Here is a 22,711-nt window from a genome sequence, read left to right on the forward strand (position 1 = left end):
ACAATAGTTGAACCAACTTAATTGAATTGCTTCCATTGGTAACAAGTAATTCAATTAAGTTCATCCAACTTAACTTATTATTTATTTATATATATTCAATATATTATAATCATCCAACTCAATTTGTTAATTTTTTAAACAAATTTATTAAGTATGTTTAAGATAACATATTTAAGTCAGTCTTACTCAATTCATTTAGTTTACTTCAAAAAATGGTAAATGGACTGAACTTATATAGCGCTTTTCCAATCATTTTGACCACTCAAAGTTATGAGGGGCCGTTTAGGACAAAATCTATGTTTTGTCTCTCACACACTACAAAAAACTCACGCACACTCAAAAAATACTCAAATTGCGTATACACACTACTAAAATGTCACACACACATTTTTATCTTTCTCGCACACATACACTGTACTAACATCTCGCACACGCACACACAAAATACTACAATTGCACACAAGCATACAATATTTCTCTCACACATACACAAAATACAATTGCGCACATACACTTCTAAAATATCACACACGCAAACAATTTTTTTGTCTTAGTCACAAGACTAAGATTCCACATTTAAACTAATAAAATATAGACTCATTATTTTGTATGTGAGAGACTCAGTTTTGTATGTGTGAGAGGTGTCACGGAAGAGGCGGGGCATAATTTGGAGATCAGATCGCGCATGCGTTATACCACAGTGAAGTTAGCTTCAGGTTGGATATTGGAGCTCCACGGTGCAACCGGCGTTTAGCTCAAGGTTAATCCGATTTAGGAACGCTCATTTCGGCCAGCCGTTCTCTAGCGCTCGTCGGTTAACTTAGGGCTCAACTCCGGCTTTAGAACCGGAGTGAGTGGCCTTAGAACCGGAATAAGCCCTAGGTGAACCTCCAAGCGCTTGAGGAAGGAGCGCTAGAGAACGGCTGGCCGAAATTAAAGTTCATAAATCGGATTAACCTTGAGCTAAACGCCGCTTACACTGTGGAGCTCCAATATCTAACTTGAAGCTAACTTCACTGTGATAAAAACGCATGCGCGATCTGATCTCGCCCCGCCTCTTCCGTGACACACATAAAAAAACTTGACTCTCTCACATACAAAACTGAGTCTCTCACATACAAAATAATGGGTCTATATTTTATTAGTTTAAATGTGCAATCTTAGCGTGTGTGATATTTTAGTAGTGTATGTGCGCAATTTTAGTATTTTGTGTGTGTGTGCGAGATATTAGTACAGTGTATGTGTGTGAGAAAGATAAAATGTGTGTGTGTGTGTGCGTGTGTGTGTGTGTGTGTGTGTGACATTTTAGTAGTGTGTATACGCAATTTGATGTTTTTTTGAGTGTGCGTGAGGTTTTCTTTGAATGTGCGTGAGTTTTTCGTAGTGTGTTATGGCCAGTGGCCTTTTCTGTGTTTGTTTTTTTTGCAGTGGCTAATCAGACTGACTTCACCTGGAAGTGGGTGCTGCCCTGTTGTCCTGTGCCACACCCTGAGGCCTACCGTGATTGGGTCATCAATTGCCGGCACCACCAATCACTGTTGAGGCCTCCCTTTAAAAACCAAGGACTTCCTGGGAGAAGGCGTGGCTGATTCTTTSTTCAGACAGCTTGCCACTTTGTTGGGTGTTTGTTTTGACTGCTGTAGACTTGTTTTGTTAGCTCTGATAGCTTAGTCTGCTCTGACAGCTTTTGTTAGCTTTGATAGCTGGTGTAACTCGCTTTGTCCCTGTGGGGGATCTTTGTGTCTCGGCTACAGATTAATAGTTTGTTTTTGTTTAACCTGTACTGAAAGTCCATTTTTGTTTGATTAAGATCTTTGGTTTACAACTCTGATTGTTTTGTGGATTTTGTTTCATTTAGTACATTTTTGTTGTAAGTCCCTACATTTTCATTATTGTTAATTTTTACCTTTTTATTTTTGTCAAAACTGAACAATAAACCTCTAAATTGTTAAACCTTAACATCTAGGTTTCTTTAATGTTACTTCCCTTTCCCCTGGCCGAGCCGGGTCGTAACATTGTGAGAGACAAAACAGATTTTTTCCTAAACGGCCCCTCATACAAAGTGCTTTACACTAGAGTCACATTCATCCTTTTCACACTCACAAACAATCACACAGATCAGTTAAGTGCCTTGCCTAGGGGCAAATCGACACGTGGCAGGAGGAAGTTGGAATTGAACCTACAACCTTCTGATCACAAGATGATGATGATGCTACCCACAGAGCTACAGTTGCTTACCAGGGAATCTGTCCCTGGTTAGCTTGAGTCATGGTGTCAGACATGGGATACAAATATGGTATTGAACTTAATCATTTCAAGTAAAGTCAAAGTAAAAAGGTCATTTAAGGAAACAATTTGAAACTTTTAAGTTAGGGTGTATTTAGAGGACACTGTAAAAAGTTTTAATATTTAGTTTGGAACTACTTAAAAGTTTGAGTTGACTTTCTGTAGAATTAAGTCAAAGAGATTTTAAATGTTTATTAGAACGAAATAAATGATTTGAGTAAGAGTGACTTAAATCTGTTATGCTAAACCCCCTTATGAATTAAGCTATAAAAACTTAGCAAATTGAGTTGGAAAAACTTAGTGAATTGAGTTGGATGATCATAATAAATTGGGTTGGTCAGACGTAGGATATGAAACTGGCATTGAACTCAATTGTTTTAACTGAAGTCAAAGTGAAAAGTTCCTTTAGGTTAAAGATTTGTAAGTTTTGAGTTAAATGAACTCAAAAAAGTAAGTTGTCATAGCAAAAGCAAAATAATTAAGTGAAATTAATGTAAATAAGTCCATAAGATGAACTACAGCCCAAATAAACTTTTTGGAGTGTAGTTAGTGGACTTCAGTTAATCATAAACAGGAGGAAAGACTTCTTTGTAATATTTTACCTTCTATAAGATTTTTTTCCTTTGGTCAACTGAATGCTGGGTCATGATGTCAGGGTTTTGGGATATGTTGTGGGTTTTTTATGTTTAATAGGTTTAGTTTTCTGTCAGATGTCATTTTTTTATTTCTTGTTTATGTGGATCTAGGTTATTGGTACTCCAGCTCTGTCTCCTCTGCTAATTTAGCTCACGTTTCCCATCTGTGTCTCCTGGTCGGTTATTCCCCTCACCTGTTTCCTGTAGTATTTAAGTTTCGTCATGTCTTTAGGTCTGTTGCTGGATTCTTGTGTGTGTCTCACATTTGTTTCGCCTACTCATGTCGGAAAAATCTGTAAATAAACTGCAGGATGCCACGCTGCTGTTCATCTTTTAGTTCACCTTCACGTCTTAAATCACCTTACCTGACAGTGACATGTTAAATAGATAACTGGCTCTGTTAGAGACATTATTCAAATATTTTATTTGGGAATATAACATTCAAGACAATAAAAAAAAAACATTTAGCCACATCCATTCCTTAAAAATAAGAATCATAACGACCACAGTTTGTCCAGTTCCACTGATGTTTATATTATCATTTTAGCTAGAAAACGTATGTGGGTGGGGGGAAAAATCCACACAAAATAGCAGAAGTCGAAAGTTCAATAAACGGTTTAGCAATACATCTTGTTTGATTTCAGCTTTACAATAATCAGCAGCTTCAAAAATCCTCTTTATGGGTTGAGATATTGGGGAGTTATTGGCTTTCAGATAAAGATGGAGTAAAATATGACTAAATATGAGTCATGTTGTGTGCTGTTCTCAACATTATTGCTTCAGAATATCACTCTTGTCCTGCAGTCTCGTGTTCTTTAATTTTTACACTTGCGTGGCTCTGTGATCTGCTGTGGTGGGTTAAGTTCAACCCCTCAGTTTGTGTCAGCATGTACAGAACACCTTACAGACTGAAAATATTCAGAAAGAAGATGAACCATGAAAATATGCGTTCAAATGGGCCATGCTGGTACCAGCTCAGGAGGGCATGGCACCATCTTGTTGGTCCACAAATACTTTAACTAGCCCTCAGTATGGTGGACTATTGTGAAAAGAGGGACACGTTTAATGTTCAACCCCAAGGTTCAAATGGAAACACTACCAAATACTTAGAAAATGAAAAGTTTCTGTTTTCAGTGTAAAAAAAAATCCATTACTTATTCTCACATTTAGCAAAGTAAATAATATTTGTAATCCTATGAAATTGGATAAATAAACTGAATTGAGCAGAAGAACTTGACCCACAGTAGGAAGAATCCAGCATGATTTTGACAGGAAGAAGTATTGATAATGTATAAAAAAATATATATATGGTTTCAGATGTATGTTTATGCATTTTTCTGTCTCTTTTTTTGCTTTATGGAAGAAAGTAAAGTCAGAAAATTACAGTACTCTGATGATTTAATGATCGAAACCTTTAAGACTTTCCTTCATTAAATAAATGTTATTTTCCACTGTAGGGAATGTGCGTGCGTGCGTGCGTGCATGTGTGTGTGTGTGTGTATGCACACACGCATACACACACGCAGTTTGAACCGCGGCGGCTGGAGTTTGCACACAGGTCCAGAATGTTTGTGTGTCTCAGATCATTAATCATATCAGTCACTTCCCATAGCGCCGCTGCTGCTGCTGTTGCTGCTGCTGCTGTTGCTGCTGCTGTTCGTTAACATGCGGGTCACGTACAGCAGCCGACCTTAGTTTGAGTCTTTTTTTTTTTTTGCCAACAGCAAATAACATTTTAATAAAACCTTTACAGTGGAAAAATATCGGATTGTTGTACGGCACTTTAAAAAGTCTGGTCAGCAAATGGCCTTCTAAAACATTTCTTCTTTCCCCTGTTCCTCTGCACTTCTACAGAAACTGTTGTGCAAGACGCAGCTTCCTCTTTCCACCCTGCCATTTATAAAACATGTCTAATCTATGTGTGATCTTCATGTGAAGCAGCAGCTGCAGTAATAACAGCACACTCTTTAAACTTCTGCCTGGCCTTGACTTTTTCCCTCCCAATATGTTGGAGCAAAAAGGAAGAAAAGGCTGAAAGTATTGCTTCCTGCTGAAGCGCAGATTCATCCCTGACAAGAAGATTTTTCTCGTCCTTCTTTTCGCTGTCCTCCACAAGAAAGAATGGCGTAAATGTAAGACCGGGCAGCAATTTGTCACACACCGCAGTGTACAGGGGGGAAGTTTACAGGTGTCGGAGGAGGAAAAAAATGGGGCACAGACTGGAAGGCAGTTTGGTGTTGTCACAGAGATTGGGAGCCCAGAGGACCACACTACAGGAAAACGTCACATTTTCCTGTGGATTGGGGAGAAAAACAAAAGGTTCCACTTTTTATATAAACAATTTATTTAAGTTCCAGAAGAAACACAAAGAGAGGGATGACAAGCAGAAAACAAAATTTGCTTCCTCGTTTGTACTCTGAGTTGTTGCTTCATAAATCAACATGTCCGGCCTCTGAATGCATTTACCGTATTTTCCGCAATATAAGGCGCACCTAAAAAACCTTCAATTTCCTCAAAAGCCGACAATGCGCCTTATAATCCGGTGCGCCTTATATATGGACCAATATTGAGCCACAACAGGTCTAGCCATAGACGTAATATAAGGATAGACGCCTCATGGACCGCTCTCGCCTATTGTCTCTGACGAGATTTAGGGCGGCCATCTTGGAGCGGTCCACCACTCCACTTAGCGTTATGTGTCTAGCAGGCACAATGACGTATCAGCGCATTTAATCGATCATAACACGCTTTTTTGTTACTGGAAACCATATTCAAACATCTATCAAAGCTACATTTATAAACAATTGTATTTTTTAAGTATGTTTTTAAAACATATTTCAGCATATTTAAATATACTTAGTGGTTTTAACAATAGAATAGAAATGGAATATTCTGATATTGATGTATGATGAGCATATTAAGCACACAGCCGTTCCTAATTTATTTAATACATTATTTAGTAATAATACATATTTATATAACTATACAAACACAAATAAATAATGATTAATAATGGCACAAATAAATAATGATTAATACAGAATAATATATATTGTATGTATGTATGTATGTATGTATGTATGTATGTATGTATGTATGTATGTATGTATGTATGTATGTATGTATGTATGTATGTATTTCAGCCGATGAGTTCTAGCTTCAGAGTGATTCAGCTGCTGAGATTGAGTCCAAAATCCGATGTGAGATTAATCCGTGCTGCAGTGAATCTGTCTCTCTTTAAATATATCTCCCTCTTCTTCCGCACATTGTGTCTTTAGGAAGCTTTCAAAACAAAAACGTAAGATTTAGGATTTATCTTACTAGTGAAAGAATTACATATAAATAATAGTCTTTACCACCTGTGTAAACTTTGCTGGTGAATGTTATAACACATAATATAAGTTTTATAATATGTGTTATATTGTTTCATTTCTAATATAGGCTCTTGTGTCAGATAATCTAAGTCAATGTTAGAGAATAATATTTTTTTTTAGATTTACGGAATCTCAGTTAGCCTTCATAGCGGGGCTGAACCCATATTACACCAAGCACTGTAGCTAATATTAGCTGGTATCTCGCCGGTGGACATAAATACAGTAAAGTAATATTCTAATCACGATATATACATATTTCTTACTTGTGAAATGTTGTCTGTGGAGCCCTTACATCAATAGTCCATCGATCAGAACAACAATATTCCACAGTGCTGAGGCATCTTCTGCTGTTTTGATTGAGCAAAGTAGGAGTGTATACCGCTCCAAGATGGCCGCTGTATTTCCTGCGCCGGAGCAGCCAATGTGGGGTCTACTCTTATATTATGTCTATGGGTCTAGCATCTATTGTAAGCAACCGCTGACTTCATTTTCCCCCGTATAGAAGAAGTGCGCAGTGCATGCTGGGATAGTTGTCAGAACGCTAGTTTGTTAATAAAGTTTGATAATACATTTAAAGCCAGGGGGGAGGGGCGGGGGAAGAGAGACAGAGACTGCGGCGGCASCGTGTCGGTTGGTCTGTGTTACCCAGAAAGCAGTTGGGCACAATATCGCAACACCAACACCATGAGTGAAACAATGACTGGGGCAGACTATTATATAAAGCAGTGGTCCCCCGAATCAGTCTGTGGACCAATTGGCACCGGGCCGCGAAAGAAATCATTAAATATATCCGTTTTATGTATTATTTGAGTCTGGACGATCTTTTATTTTGAAAATCCTTTAACCGGATTCTCTCGGTTACTTGCACACCAACACTGAGCCCACAAGCAGCAAAATGAGTAAGAAACAGATCAGATGTCTTTGGAAAGTTTCTTTGCCACATTACAAGCCCGCTCTGCGTAACATGCGGCGACCTGCTGCTAATGAGGCAATGAAACTTAAAGCTGCTTCGCCACGTAGAGACCAAGCACGTTGTGCTAAAGCAACACCTCGGGTGTTATTGTCTCCACCACTCCCAGATGGGTCTCGTTGCAGAGAAACAAGCTCAGGGCTCCCGTTAGTCAGTATTGTGAGTTAAAATTTTCACGAAAGTAAAATGTTCGTTTTTGTGGCGCATCTGTATCTTATTTTGACGGAATATGTAAACGTTACCATAGTGACCAGAGTCAGAGAGCGTTTGGGCAGTGGTCGAGAGGAGATGAGTAGAGCTTGTGTCTTAAGTCTGGTTTAGACGGCAAGATTTAAGGATTGTCGGCCGATTCTCCAAACCTCTGTGACCACAGAGCTGATAAAAGTACAACAGGTTCGATCGGTTTATGTCTCCACCCACACGGCAGGAGCAACATGAACCGATTCCAGTAACAAACATCACGATTCCAGAAGAAAATCCACAAAACTCCCAGCATGGCATACGGAAATTTAGAATGACCAAACACGGATGACGGTGTAGAAGCAATAGTGATAGTTTGTGGAGTCATTTTAAGAGATAAAAGGCGTAACAAAAAGAAAAGGCGGTGGATAAAAGACGACGGGAGCAGCCGCTCTATTTGCTGCACTATGATTTGGAGGTGACTGTGTTTTTACAGTTAACATTTTTAACTGAATAAACATATATAATAATGACCTTTACATATAATAATAAACATTTCTACATATCATCTCCGATATCCACCGGAATCACAGTTGCGCATTCAACTGGTTGTATTCTCGTTCCCAGTCAGGGAAAACCCCACAGACTGCGATAAAAAGGCCAAGACAACCCAAATCGGGTATATTCCGAATTTAGCGGGAACACCAACATGCAGAGGCCTTATCTGACAGTTCACCCCCCTGTGAACAGCCAACAGCCACAGCCCCCTGCTGTGACTGTTGGACTGATGGCTTCTTCCTGGTTCAGGGGTTTTTTTATGACATGGGCGGACATTGGGGGCAAGTCAACTGTGTGACCCCCCACTGTCCCCTCCACTGGACTGGAAACAGTTTTTTTATTACTTTTTTTTTTTTTTTTACCACTCTACCATAGATACAAATAATATTTTGCACTTTGTTTCTTAGAAGACAATACACAAAATGAGTGTAAAATGAGTTTTGTTTTTGCTATCATTTATGTTTACCATGTGCAACTATTACATCTGTTTTGTATTTTGTTGACATAAACTTTATCTAAATTCTGTCATAAATAATTCAAAGGAAAAACAACAAAAATGCCTAACAGTCAGAACTTTGGTATATTTTAAATATCGTATCGCTATACAGACATTGTATTTACTTGATGTCGGATCAGTACCAAAATATGCAGTATTGTACACACGTAGTATCCTCTTACATGTCAGAAATTGAGTTCAAATTAAAACATTTTACTGAAACTAATATTTTCATTTCACATTCAAATCTGTCGGATTTAAAAAATAGAGTATCCACAGTCAAAATATGTTGAGTTGTTTTTTTATTCTTCACCACAAAACAACCAACTTTAAGTACAAAATCCAAACTGGTTGGCAACTGACAACAAAATAATGGTCTTTGGAAATACAACAGATTATTACACACCAAAACACAAGCTAAGTGAAACAAACAATAATAAACAACACATTATAATCCACAACAGTTGAACTTAATGCAATACTGTTGAGTCATCATATTCAGTGCAAAAAGAAAAGATCTACAACTACAGTCCTAAACTACTTACAGATTTAGTTAATTTTTCTTTTATTATTATTTATTTTTGCCCCAATTCACAACACGTTGTCTCAGCATTTTGCAAATCGGAACAAAAACTAAACAACTCAATCAATTCAGAGACACATTCTAAATGGATCCTGGTTATTAAGCAGCAAAGTCAAGATCAGTTTAATAAAGAGATTTCTCTACAGTCATTTCAGTCAGATCAACACAAAACACTGAAAAAGAAACTAGAGTCACAAACTATTTACAGATTTATTTACATATGTACATTCGGGATGTTAACGTTCATCAACTCATACCGGTATCAGTACAGCAGGTGTAATAATAAGTGAAAGTTTCTAAATCATCTCTTGAGTCATCAGCTTTTAAAGGTTGTCATCAGTTTGTTCCGGTGAATGGCGACATTTTGATTTGTGAATGAATCCCTGTGCTGTGTCAGTGGTGACGCCTACTGTTTGGAGTAGAACTGCAACGAACGCACCAAAAATGAACATGGAACATGTTTTTTCCAGACTACGTAGAGTACAGTTTGTGTTGGTCAGCAGTTGTTCCTCAATGATTGGCAAGTTGCCTTAATAAGCAGAGAATGTAAACAGGCTACAACTTGTAATGTGGAATTTATCCTAAACAAATCAACTGAAAGTCAAATCTCTCAGAGGGAAAGGCATAAAAACAAACTTTACATTCCTTCTTGTGAAACTCTTCTTGAGATGGCTTCTTGGATGGTTATGCTGAAACTAGAATCTTCTGACGAATTTAGGCTATAACTACAAAATGTTTAGCAACCTCTGAATATTTTGTTTGTTGCAGGTTGGCCAATCCAGTTGTCGTAAGCTCTCACGCACAGTTGGCTGCGTTTTACATAAGCAGCATAAGGAAAATGGGCCAACTAGTATTTTGTAAGGGCATTTTACACATTACATAACTTTAAATTTCTTTACTGATTGCTGCATGTTTAGAACCATTTTGAATTATCATTTATTTTTCCAGAAGTTATGAATGAAAATCTACAGAAGGTCTAGAATTGCAAATTCAAACCAAAACTATATTATTCCAGCCAAGGTTAGTAAACATTTTTTTTCTTATCACTCATAGACTTTCATCTAACAAATGCTTTTCTTATACATTCCCATGTTGATTTTTCATATTATCTGTCTGATGTCTTAGTAAGCTACATCTTCCCCTCCCGTCGCTGACCTCAGTCCCTGTCATTTTAGTAGACGTGTTATGTCTGCTGATATCAGCAACAGAAATGTACTTCTTCAAGCTTGGGAAACGACTAACCACAAGATGTCTGAAGTAGTTCTGGAATTTTCTCCCTACGAATGTGTAAAAGATTGGACTGATGCAGAAGTAAAAGTACGCCATGTTGCGGGTGACCAGAAGAGCGTAACTGAGTCTCTGTTTACCCTCACAGGTTGTGAGTTTACCATGGAGGAGCTCTACTATGTTGAAAGGAGTCCAGCAGATAAAAAACATCAGTACGATGACGAAGATCAGTCTGACTGTCTTGAATTTCGTAGCTATTTTGGATGATATGACTGTGATTGTGATCCTGACGTAACAGTAGATAATAACAGCCAGAGGGAGGATGAGGAAAACAAAAAGCTGAATATAAAATCCAGCAGTTATCAGCTTCTTTACATCTATTTTTGGGAGGGTACTGGGATACTCTTCACAGTATATCTTTTGGTTAAAGTGTCTAAATGTGTTCATGATGAGCATCGGCCTGATGCAAGCCAAACCGCTCACCAGCCACACCAACACACAGGAAATGACTGCATAACGTTGATTCCTCACAGGAGCAGCGGTCAGCGAATACACAACAGCCAGGTGTCGGTCAAACGTCAGCAGAGTTAAAAAGAAAACTGAGCTGTAGAAGCCCATGTAGTAGGCACTGAAGACGATCTTGCACATAGCTGAGCCAAAAATCCATTCAGAGATCTGCATGTAGGCGGCCACAAAGGGAAGGCTGCTCATGAAGATCAGGGAGGACGCCACCAGGTTCAGCAGAATGATGTTGGTCACAGTGGTCAGCCTCTCAAACCTGGAGGGAAGTTGGATAGGAGAGAGTCAACCACATAAAAGTTGGACTTCTTATGTTTACATTTTTTCTGAATTCAGAAGCTAAAGGGAACTCTGAAACAAACAACAAGTCCATCATGGGAAGGAGGTAGGAGATTTAGAGCTAGGCATTACATTAGACAGAGGAAACATCAGGCCACACCAACATTCAACTGAGATCCTTCAGATTTCCTATACAAGATTAGTTAGCATGTAACACATTTAATCCCCCCTTTCTATGTCAGTGTTTCTCAACCTTTTTCGGTCCAGCGCCCCCCTAGCCCTAATCCAGGTTCCTCACCGCCCCCCACCAAAGAATTTGTAGGCTACTTTGCACTGACAATTATTTTATTATTAATGTTACTATCATTATTGTAGATGTTTTGAATCGGCGCACCGTTTATGTTTTCCCCTACACTTCAGCGCGCCTTACGCTCCTTCAGCTCGCGCACATAACGGGGTAAATGTAGCGAGTTTTGCCCTAAACGTATCGGCGTCTGGAGGAGGGGGGTTGGGGGGGGGGCGCCGATTTATGTTTTCGCATCCACCTGAATAATGTGTAGTTGCGCCCCTACCCATGGAACTTCAACAATATTATTTTATCTTTTATCTGGAAATAGTGTGTTTATTCTTGCCATACAGCCCTCTGTATTAATTATTGCTCTAAAGGTCTTGCCTTACCAGTTTATTCCTCCGTATTTACTTTAGTTTCTTAGTTTATTCTTGCATTTTGTTCTTCATTCATTTCCATTTAGTTTCATTTGATAAATTTTATCCTCTCGGTTTATTGCTATGTCCACTTTAGTTTCTTTCCTGTTAAATTTATTTTATCGTTTATTGACGCTCAGTAATTTTCACTCATCACCTGCTGCGCCGCCTAATCATCATGTTTCACATCATGTGTTGATTTTTCACTGTTCAGCGTCGGATTCTCTGTTTTTATGCCATAATTCACATCTAGTTCGTCGCTCCGTTTTATGTCCCGCTTCTCCAGTTTCAGAGTTTTGCGCGATGTGCGCGTGGTTTTTTTGTTTGTTTGTTTTTTAGCTCCCTAAGGTGCAGGGCGGTCGGGAAACATATCGATGGGGAAAAGGCAGACTGACATGAACCTTTTAAAACAACGGAAACAATTTTGGTCTTCTGATTATTGAAATTTAAAAGTTCTGTGGTACCGTTGTTCCATCAAACCCGTTTCATACCGGACCCCTTACAGCTCCGGTGTTAACGCTATAAAATGAATGCTCTCTATCGTGGTGTCACCCATGGAGGGATTTCTCTATTTAAATGGGTTCATTTTTCAGAGGGATACAAAGTGAAGGTATCGTGATTTTAGTAATTATATGTTTATAAGAGCGATTTTCTGTTGTCCTTCCATGGAAGCGGGCAGCTTTCAAACGGACAAAAAAACACTTTTTAATATAAGTTGCTGCTTTGACATGATCACAGAACTGCCTAAACATATGTAGCCTACATAAATACCAGACAAAGTGAATCACAGCAGCTTCATCAGTCGGTGTAACGCTGAACTGATGCGGAGCGGAGCTGCGCCATGAAGCTAAAAACACTGAATAGACAAGAGCTGCCATCGATACAGTTGCAGCCAAGCATGATTTAATGTTACACAATACAGTTTTACCAAGTTGCTCAAAGTCTAAACTGGTGTTGTTGTGGATTTAAGGTGTAAAGTTTACCTTCGACCAAACGCCCCCCAAAGGCATCCCAACGCCCCCCTTTTGTAAAAATGTCCGCCAGCGCCCCCTGCCGTCCTCTGAACGCTCCCCTGGGGGGCGGTACCGCCCACATTGAGAATCTATGCCAACAACTACAGGAACCTTAACACTGGAATTCAAACCAAACAAAACCATCCACATGGTAGCATATGGTAGAGGCAGTATTATGCTGCAACAATAAGTTCTTCAACAGGGGAAGGGACAGAAGTTAATGGGAAGCTGCACTAAACTAAGTAGAGTGAAAACCCCAAAGAAAAAAAACACTTTAAAGGTCCAGAAACTGGTCTGAAGTTTAGATGTTTAGTGCTGCAGAATGCGGTTCTACGGTGCTCATGCTCTGTCTGGTTTCATTTCCATACCACACTCATTTTTAGTTGTTCAGAAAACTCTGAAAACCACAAATTGTTTTGTTTCCATCTCACAGTTATGTAATACTTTGTATTAGTCTAGACAATACAAATAAAAATGCGAAAAGCTATTTTGTTTTCAAAAACAATGTTTTTTAACATTATGATTATGAAAAAAATATATATATATATAGATAGATATAGATTACTTCTTGCTTATTGGGCCTTGGACAGTGTTCATAGTTGAGCGTTGTTAATTGGTGCAGACAATTATTATTTCTGACATTGGCAWTATGGGCAACCGCACAGGGCGTTATTTTTTTAGGGATGGCAGGAGACCTCTGTGTATTGTGGCACAGAGATGAAAGCAAAACAGAATGAAGAAGAGTTTGAATTGATACTGGTTAAATTTATTTTAGCTCTAAGTATTTAATATCTAGGTGTTTTTATGGGAAAGTGAATCTTTCAGATCAATTTGAGAAGCAATTTTGATAGGTGCACTTAATTTTATTGTCWKGTAGCACGGGGTGCTGGTTTTGATTTGGTCTTGGGTTCAGTGGTCCAGACTACAACTCTGCTATGAGGCTCCTTGGTTCCATGTCCTCCTCTGCCAGTTGGATTTCTTTCAAAATAAATGTGTGGCAAAAAAAATGAAGTTCATGTTATGTTAGGACAGGAGACGAGATGTTTCCATCCCTGAAATTATGATACATAGAATCATATATGTAAGTCTAAACTATGTTACAAAGTAAACGCAATAAAAACATGCTTTATCTGTGGCATTATTCATTAAAATGGCACATTTCTGATGTATTAAAATTAAATATGATCGGTTCACTTAATGATATTAGTGATTAGGCAATGCATTCAGCAAGTGCTTTTACTTTTAATACTTAAGTATTTTTAAAAGCCAGTACTTTTTTACTTTTACTTAAGTAAAATGTTAATGTGGTACTTTGACTTTTACTTGAGTACATTTTTGTCTGTGTATTTGTACTTTTACTTAAGTACATTTTTTGAGTACTTTCTCCGCCACTGGGAATAAGCTGGTATGGCAAGACCTTTCGAGCAATAATTAATACAGAGACTGTATGGCAAGAATAAACAGACACTATTTCCACATAAAAGGTAAAATAATATTGTTGAAGTGCCATGGGTTTGTTGAGACCATATCTAGTACTGAGAATAAATATATCTTACAGACCATAACAGTAAAGAACTGATCATTGTGTTTTTAACTAGATTTGATATTTTTATTTCTTCAATATTATTTTTCATGTCAGTGTTAATGTCATGAGGCTGATGACTCCATGACACTTTAAGTTTGACTCATTAGGATTTGATTAAGAACCAGATTTGTTCTTTGTAATTTTTGTCCAGTAAAACTATTAATCTATAAATCAATAGACAGATCTATATAAAGATATAATCCATGTTTCTGTCTCATATTTGTATGGCATTAAAAGGACCTGGAACTTTAGTTTTTCCACTGAAAGCTCTGGTTTGCACAATAAATGCCATGTGGGTGAAATTGAATGGTTGATACTCTGATGTCCAGTTCTCCTGAAGGCAGCACAGAGCTGCACCACCAGAAACCGACAAACACTGAAGAGAAGAAGAAGAGTTATGATTAATGTAGTTACAGTTCTATCCATGTTTTAATGTTGCAGAGCTCAGTCGTTTTGCAAATAGTTCAAAGTTTAAACTGGCATGTTGTACGTCTTTTATCTAGTCATTTTGTGGAATATTTAACAACTAGAAAATGGCAAAGAACAAGAATATTTTTTCCACTCTGATTGGATGCTGTTGGCCTATAAATTTTAACTTGAATGTTCATTGCATTTTTTGTAGACGCCTGTGAAAATAATTTCTATTCACATGGCTTTTTTGTTCTCTGGAAAATTATCTTGATGATAAATACAGAAACWAGCATAAAAATCAAAACATCTACAATAGTGATAGTAATATTAATGATAAAATAATAGTCAGTGCAAAGTAGCCTGCAAATTCTTTGGTAGGGGGCGGTGAGGGACCTGGATAAAGGCCAGCGCCCCCGCTGGGCCAAAAAAGGTTGAGGAACACTGATCTAGTTGGTAATGTTGCATGTTCTAAGTTACTTGCAAAAACATTGACTGAAAGGACTCTTATTTAATGTTGATGGATTTTTGCCTGTAAGGCAAACCTTTAGGCCACAGACATTTTACATTTTGTTTTGAGTTGAAATGTACTGAAGTCTTATTTAAGTTTGAGTGTTTAGCTTGTTAATTGTATTGTAAGAAGCAATTGTTTGCACTATTCAAAGACACTTTTTATTAAACTGTGGCAATAGCAATGGTATAGTTAATTTTTATCATAACTATAAGTTTCAGGCTCAGGATTTTTTTTTACTTTAAGCCCTACGAGCGTCATTAGCATCTTTAACCAGTGTGGTTTCACTGCTATGCTGAGCTGTGAAACCACACTGGAAATCCTTTCTGTGCAGAGACTCACACACCTGATTAGAAACTATTTTCTTAAGAGTTTTAGATGAGAAAAGAAGATGAGACATTGATCTGAAATCTAAGAGATGGTATTTAAACTCCACAGTCTGAGCTACGCTGCCGCATTTTTTTGTAAGTGCTTGCAGTTCTTCAAATTTCTATAAGTGAAAGGAGTCAGATAACGTTGGACAAAATGGTCATTAGCATAACTTGAAAGTTTTAAAATGTACAGTATCAATCCTTTTCAGTCCAAAGCCCACTGTATCTTTTTTTCCTCCACTTGGTGTCTGTCATTGTCATTTGAGTTTCCATGAGAACAGAAAATATCCTCACACTCTTCTTCTGGAGGTAGAGCTGTCGAAGAGGCTTGGTGGAGCAGAGGAGACTCTTGGGGGTTGAGATAGAAGCCTTCAACCCACCCACTCCTCTCTACCTACTGTACTTCACTCTGTAGGAGTGAAAATAACAAGCTTCCACAGAACCAGGACTTCATCTTATAGTCTCAGTGTTTCTTTTTTCAGACAGCCTCATTACGTCCCCCCTGAAGTCCGTCTAAAATGTTCTCGTCTCTTGAGCCACACACATTCTGACCGTTTCAAATGCCAGAATAAAATGTCATTTATGGCAAATTTATGTATTTTTGTTTGTTTGCATTGAAAGGTGTTATCTAACTCTTTCCCTTTGCAAATTTGCTGTCCAGTTTTTGATCAAACTTCAAAATGGCAAGTTTTTCTTCACTTGCTACATTTAAAGTTGCAATTTTTCTGCATGCTAATTATCCTTGTCAGTGAGCTCTCTTATTTCCACAGTTCTCTTCATTGCTTTGCATTCACATATTTGACTGTTTGAAAATAATTCATGTTTACATTGGACAATGTATTCCATAGAATAAATGTCCCAATAGTGTTTAAATACACTGTTTAGAAAAGCCCAACTAGGGACATGTGTGGCAAATTAGCTTACGCTATAAGCACCATGACACAGGCAATGGAAACACTGTTTAATTCAGTTTGTCTGTCACTGTGTATGTTTCCATGAAATAGACCTGAAATAATTAAAACAGGACTCGCTGTGTTTTGGAAGAGATAAGACAAGTAGAGGTTTATGGGTGGCATCATCACAAGATCTAAAATAAGAGAGGCTGCAGTGTTAACAGCTTGTGTGTTGTTAACAGCCTCTCAACTTCAAACTAGAAAGGGATTGAAACAGCAAAGGTTTTGGTCTGGCCTAGGAAAACTCTTGAGCATATTCTAGTCTATGGAAATGAGATGATGTTGCTCTATGGAGGTTTCAAGTGGCACAAGAGGTTCAAAGAGGTACAAACGAGAAAGACTGTTCCCAATGTTAAGTATATCAGGTATCTGATGCATGGACTGATCCAAAGTGAAATCTGGAAGATTTGGGCAGGTTCAGGGCGTGTGTAGAGATAATGTCAGTACTGCTGAATGAGCCAGTATGGGTGTGTCCGGGCGTCCAGGAGTATCTTCACAAGCCAGAATCTTGAGAGAGAGTCATCACTGTTCATGAGTAATGAGTGACTGAGGACACCATGGAGACCAATCACCCCAGCCTTCAGTGGAACAATCCGCTGTCACAGTGAGGACAGCAAGACAGTCAAAGTCCAAAGTCGTCCTCATGTTACTTGCATTTTTCAATAGCAGAGGCATCGCCCATGTAGAGGTGACCACTAGCTGCATTTCCATTGACCATATAATGCACTTAATGAAAACACAGCAATTTTTAAAAAATCTAGTTATTTGATCAAACGTTTTGGTGCTAAGATGAGGTGTTTTTTTGATGGCCGTATTGAAATTGGTTAATTTCACAAAACTGCCATGGAAACACTTTTTGTCTCAAGATCATGATGCCACAATGAAGAAGACGACAACAGGAAGTGGTAGCAGGATGATGGCGCAGCATGTTTTTTGGAACAAACTTATTCACATGTTATTTCAATTGCATTTCTTGTTTAATGGAAACACGCAACTGTGCAGAATTTTTTTTAATTTTTTTACATTAGCGGAATATTGACAAAGTTTTGCATAAGTTTGTAATGGAAATGCAGCTAGCATGTCTGCAAAGAGATGATTTACTCTTTACTGCATGGGTGTGCTAATAGAGGTCAGACTTGCAACAGGACAATTTGTGTCCATTTTACCACAACATTGCACAAGCTCACAATGTTCTGAGCATCGGGCGGTTCCTGACCCACAGCATGGCTGTGCAGGACCAGCCTCTCTAATCATAACCTGGCATTGTTACCAGGAAGCTGTAGACGAATGTGGAAGTGTGCTGGACTGAACAGGAATTAACTGGAAGAGTAAAAATTGTGGTTTGGTTTTCATGTGAACTGAAACACTTCTATGATCCTGACTACATGTAGCTTCATGGATTTTAGACAAATCAGTTTAAATCAAGATCATGCACTGTAAATCTCCGTCAATTTTACACCCTTCATCCCAGTATACACACTCCACAGAAAATCCATCAAAACCAACGGACATGCTTGAAAGAGGCGACACATTTTTGTAAAACCCAAAAATACAAGACAAAGTGGTAAAGAGTGTGATGACAGCTTTAGCAGTCTGAGAAGGATGTTAAAATAAAATTGTAACAAATTTTGAAAAACTGATGGAAGCACGAATAAAAATAGTGGTGGGACTTGATTCAAAATTTTAATCAGGTAAATTGCAGGCTCTGTAATTACTTAATTATAATTGATTACATTTTAATCAAAATCAACAAAATGAGCAACATTTTTAATTTACAAAATCAGACATATGAGCTCAATAACAATCATATTGTTTTTAATCTGTTATCCTGGTTATTCAACCATCATATTGGAGCTAAGTGCTGTTCTATCTATTTATCTTCCCAGCGTTTCAGGAACTCCTGATCATTAATGGACCTTGTTTAGAAATGTGGACTGTGAACGCTGACATTAGCATTATGCACTGATGCTGCTACATGGTTAACATTAAGATTATATTTCAGTTAACTCCTTTTAGAATAACCTAAGCACACAAATACTCTTTCCCAGCATCCAATCAGGTTGATTTTTTGAAGCAAACATTGACCATCGGTGTGGCCAAGAGAACCGGCTTCATCATCAATTGCCAGATGTCGTTTGTGCATCACATTTACGGGCGTACCAGAAACACAATATAAATGTTCCAGCTAGGGACATTTCTATATGAAAAAAACACTTAATTGTGCAAAAAATTTACTCGTTAAAATTCATGTAATTAATTAATCGAAATTAACATGTTTAAATTCCGACCCTGGCAAGAAGATATTCACAGAAAATTTGTTCTGTAATAAGTCTTGCTTCAAGTAGCAATAAGCTCTTCTCTCTTATAACTTTTCCCTGATTCTTTGAACTGAGATTGCTCAAATTGCTTCAGTTATGTCAGAAACCTTCACAGAGGGGAACGGGATAGGTCTTTAAAAAAAAAACACTTCAGGAAATTTCTACAGTCCACTTTTGAAACGGTGCATAAATGTTTTGGTCAGCAGTGGGAAGACTTGCTCTTTTTTGCATATGCTTTATCGATTGAATTTTGATTTTAAATTTCAGATTTGGATGAACATGAAAACAATTTATTTTGTAAAAGGTCCGGGTAGAACTTGGCTTTACATACACTTACCGATAGATGATAATTAGGACCAGGCCGTTGCCGAGGAGACTGAAGGCAAACAGGAAGTAGTAGAGGACAGATATGTGAGCTCCCAAGAGGTTAGAACTGTCGTGGTTGCATGGTTCTTTTGGTTCGCTGGACAAATCCGAATAGTCATAACTGGGGAATGTTGTGTGTTCCATCTTCATGTAAATTCTGTCAAAAGCAGAAATAAACACAAAAACTTCACAAGGTCATGCTGCAGCAAAGGGCTTGGTAGCAATTAAACAAAAGCACAGCAAAAACAAAAAATTCAAGCAACTTAAAAGAATAATTCAAACATGCTTTTGATGCATGAATCAAAAGTAGACAATCGACGGAATAAGATGTCTTACTGCGGCTGAACAGCACCAACTTTTCACTCTGAACTACGGTTCCACTGCAAACCCAGTGCTAGTCACTCACTTATAAGTCAGCAAGCCAGAGGAAGTTCTAAAGAAGTGTGGGGCTTCTCCGAATGTGTGTGTTTCTCTGTGTGTTGCAACAGTGTCTCTGCATGCAAAAACCACACAGCACTGTTCATCTTTTAAAGTCGCCTGCACAGAAGCAGCTCACATGTGCAGCATGTTAATATCAGAGTTATCATCAAAGATAAATATCTCTGAACACTTTCAAAATGACTGCAGAATGAAGAGAAAACAAAGATAAGAAATAACTCATGGATGGATGGACGGACAGACAGACAGACAGACAGACAAGGGTTAAAGTAGAGGTAAGGACAACAATATAAAATGAAAACTGGAGAAATGTCTTACTATTTTCTGCACTTTAAGCATATTGCATAAATATGAGTTTTCGCTCAGTTTTCAGTCCTTATCAGTCCTCATGTTCCTGTCCTTCCTCTGTAGTTCTGTTGCTTCTACTGATCCCTGAGTCAGGAATGGAAGGGCTTCATGGGACGGGGAACAAAACACGGAAACACAAATTCAAATCACTACTTCATTTCAATAGAGAAGAAATATGTATTCAAACCTGAGCAAATCTACCCCTATCTAGAGGTAGTAATGGAAACTTACATTTTGAAGTTTACCATTCGTCTGGTAGAAACATTCCTCAATCCTGCATTCATCACACCCTCGTAGATGCTGGAGTCTATCACAGGAAAGATACAGAGTTTGCTGAATCAGATTCTCAACCCTGTCAGACGTCAAGGTCATGTCCAGCTGTCAGCACCCAGCTATTGTGCGACCGAGACAAAATGAAATTGCTCAACTTCTCCTATTCGCTCCAAAGAAGACTCCCCCATTTTTTGCAATCCATCTTGTGGATTGCATTACGATTTACGAATATTCTTATGAATTAGACATATCAGCAGATCTGCTGATGACAAAGCTACACTCACTATTTCATGAAACAGGAGGCTCTGCATCCAGACAGGAAAACCTTTGAGTCTGATGACAGCAGCTGTTCACCACATTATTCTGATAACTCTGTTGCATCATGTACACAGAACATTTACTGTCACGAACCAGTGATATTAACAAGGCTGCTGTTGCAGTGAATGATGAAGAGGCACATGCTCTTTAAGTGCCTCTTTACCACTAATACATTTTTTTATTCGGCAGAATGTGTTGTATTTTGTTGTAATACTGGAAGGAAATGTTCTTCATTTTGTTGGCATTGCTCTTTGCTGAAGCTGTAAATGTTTCTTGAGGTGGAAGGCAGGGTAAGAAATTAGAAAATTGGAATAAAGCACAAGGAAGAAATGCTCATTTCAGATGCCTGGATCTGGGATCTAGTTGTTTTGGTCATGATTCAAGTCTTATGACCATTCTTGGGGAAGAGCCTGGAGGTGAACTGGGAAATCTGAAGATGTGCTGTTTTTGAAAGACCTGTATTACTGGAGATGAAATCCCAATCTGTTTATCTATCACCCCCTTCATTCTACCATCACTTAAACTTCTCCACTCAAGACTGAACTCAAACCCCAAAAAGAGAAGACCACCAACAGAAAAACATTATTTCAGAAAGCAAAATTAGTGTGTGAATTTTTCACACTACATGCCCTCCAGTCCACCACTAAGCCTTGAGATCCTGTCCATAAACATCATAAACAAGCCAATAGGTACCTCTGGTGAGTTCACATGCACTGGGAACAAGCTTGACTACATGTTGAGAACGAGGATCAGCTCTTTCTTTGTTCACTCAGGGACCTTGTACTCTTTAAGAGTATCACTGGTACCACTGTAGTCCTGCACCAACACTGAAAAAGGTTCCTCCAAAAACGTAGCTGCAAGTCTTTTCCAGGCAAACAGAGTCTGTCAGTTCGGCAGTTCCATGAAGGTAAAGAACTGGTTCACTGCGCCAAGACCAGAACCAAACATACTCCAGCTACCCTTCTAAACCTCCCTCCCAACATCCTAAACTACCCAAGAGTATATGTTAGTTAGAATACGTAACCAACACCCATGGCAACCCACTCCACTGACTCTTTACCACAAGGACGTACTCGGCTCAACTCTTCTCTACACGGTTCATGTCATGTTCTGTTACAACTATGTAACACCTTGATGTGTTTTTGGTCACCATGGACCCCAGAGTCCGAAAAGTAACACAACATGACAGAAAAACAATGCAACAAACACAGAAATGTCCACACTCAGTCATCAGAGGAGCATAGTGTTATTTTCAGTGTTGTTTTCCTTAAAGCTCCAAATAATCTCAGTCTCTGCTGTGAGTTTTTACACACAACCTGATTCTTGTAAGGAAGTCGCTCTTATGACTCCACTTCCAGCAGTCTACTGATGACACATTTTCAGCCGCACTCTGCACTTTTGGAACCTCAACAAAGTAGTTACTGAAATCTTGAGCTGTGTGAGGTAAATACTAGAGGAAACAGAGCCAGAAGAGTTTTATCCTGGCCATCCATGAAGAAGTCAGTAAACACCAGCGTCCAGCGATTACAGACATCACAATCCTTCCGGACACCTGGTACGAGTTTATTGTGATTAATTGTATTCTAAAGTTAAACTGTAGACTTATAATTTAAAAATTGAAGCCTGAGTTTGTTTTAACTTATTTTAAGTAAATATTTCATGAAATAATACTGTTGGAAAATCTAAAAATGCTATTTTAGGGTCAGGGTCACTAACTCTATCCTAATAAAGTTAATTCTAAAAAAAATGGAAGTTTTATATCCTGAAATCAGATGGGTAGGATCTGACACGAAATGACTCTGTCAGTGTGAACAGTGGAGCATTTGTGAGCGAGATATCTGAAACTGGAGTTGTTCAATGTTGAGGATTAGTGTCATGGCAACCAAAACATTTCACCATATGGAGTATCCAAAAACGAACGATACATCATTTAACCGATAAAAATAACACTTCCATGTCAAACTTTTGGTTAGTTTGTTTTGTTGGGGAGGCGGGGG

At 38.3% G+C, this 22,711-nt stretch overlaps 1 protein-coding gene across 2 annotated transcripts; it reads right to left on the bottom strand.

Moving 5' to 3' along the window:
• Positions 1–8,812: 8,812 nt before the first annotated feature.
• Positions 8,813–20,461, bottom strand: LOC103482364 (C-C chemokine receptor type 3-like). Of its 2 annotated transcripts, XM_008438491.1 has the most exons (4): positions 20,355–20,461; positions 20,094–20,227; positions 19,309–19,494; positions 8,813–11,087 (listed from the first exon to the last, which is right to left on the bottom strand). In XM_008438491.1, exons 3-4 carry the CDS (start codon positions 19,485–19,487, stop codon positions 10,160–10,162), a joined length of 1,107 nt encoding a protein of 368 aa, XP_008436713.1. In that variant the 5' UTR covers positions 19,488–19,494; positions 20,094–20,227; positions 20,355–20,461; the 3' UTR covers positions 8,813–10,159. The 2 variants fall into 2 exon arrangements, with proteins under 2 accessions (XP_008436713.1, XP_008436714.1); XM_008438492.2 differs by lacking the exons at positions 20,094–20,227; positions 20,355–20,461 and adding an exon at positions 19,674–19,790.
• Positions 20,462–22,711: the final 2,250 nt, after the last annotated feature.

This window comes from Poecilia reticulata, linkage group LG20 (assembly GCF_000633615.1).
Source record: "Poecilia reticulata strain Guanapo linkage group LG20, Guppy_female_1.0+MT, whole genome shotgun sequence".
Taxonomy (NCBI): Eukaryota; Metazoa; Chordata; class Actinopteri; order Cyprinodontiformes; family Poeciliidae; genus Poecilia; species Poecilia reticulata.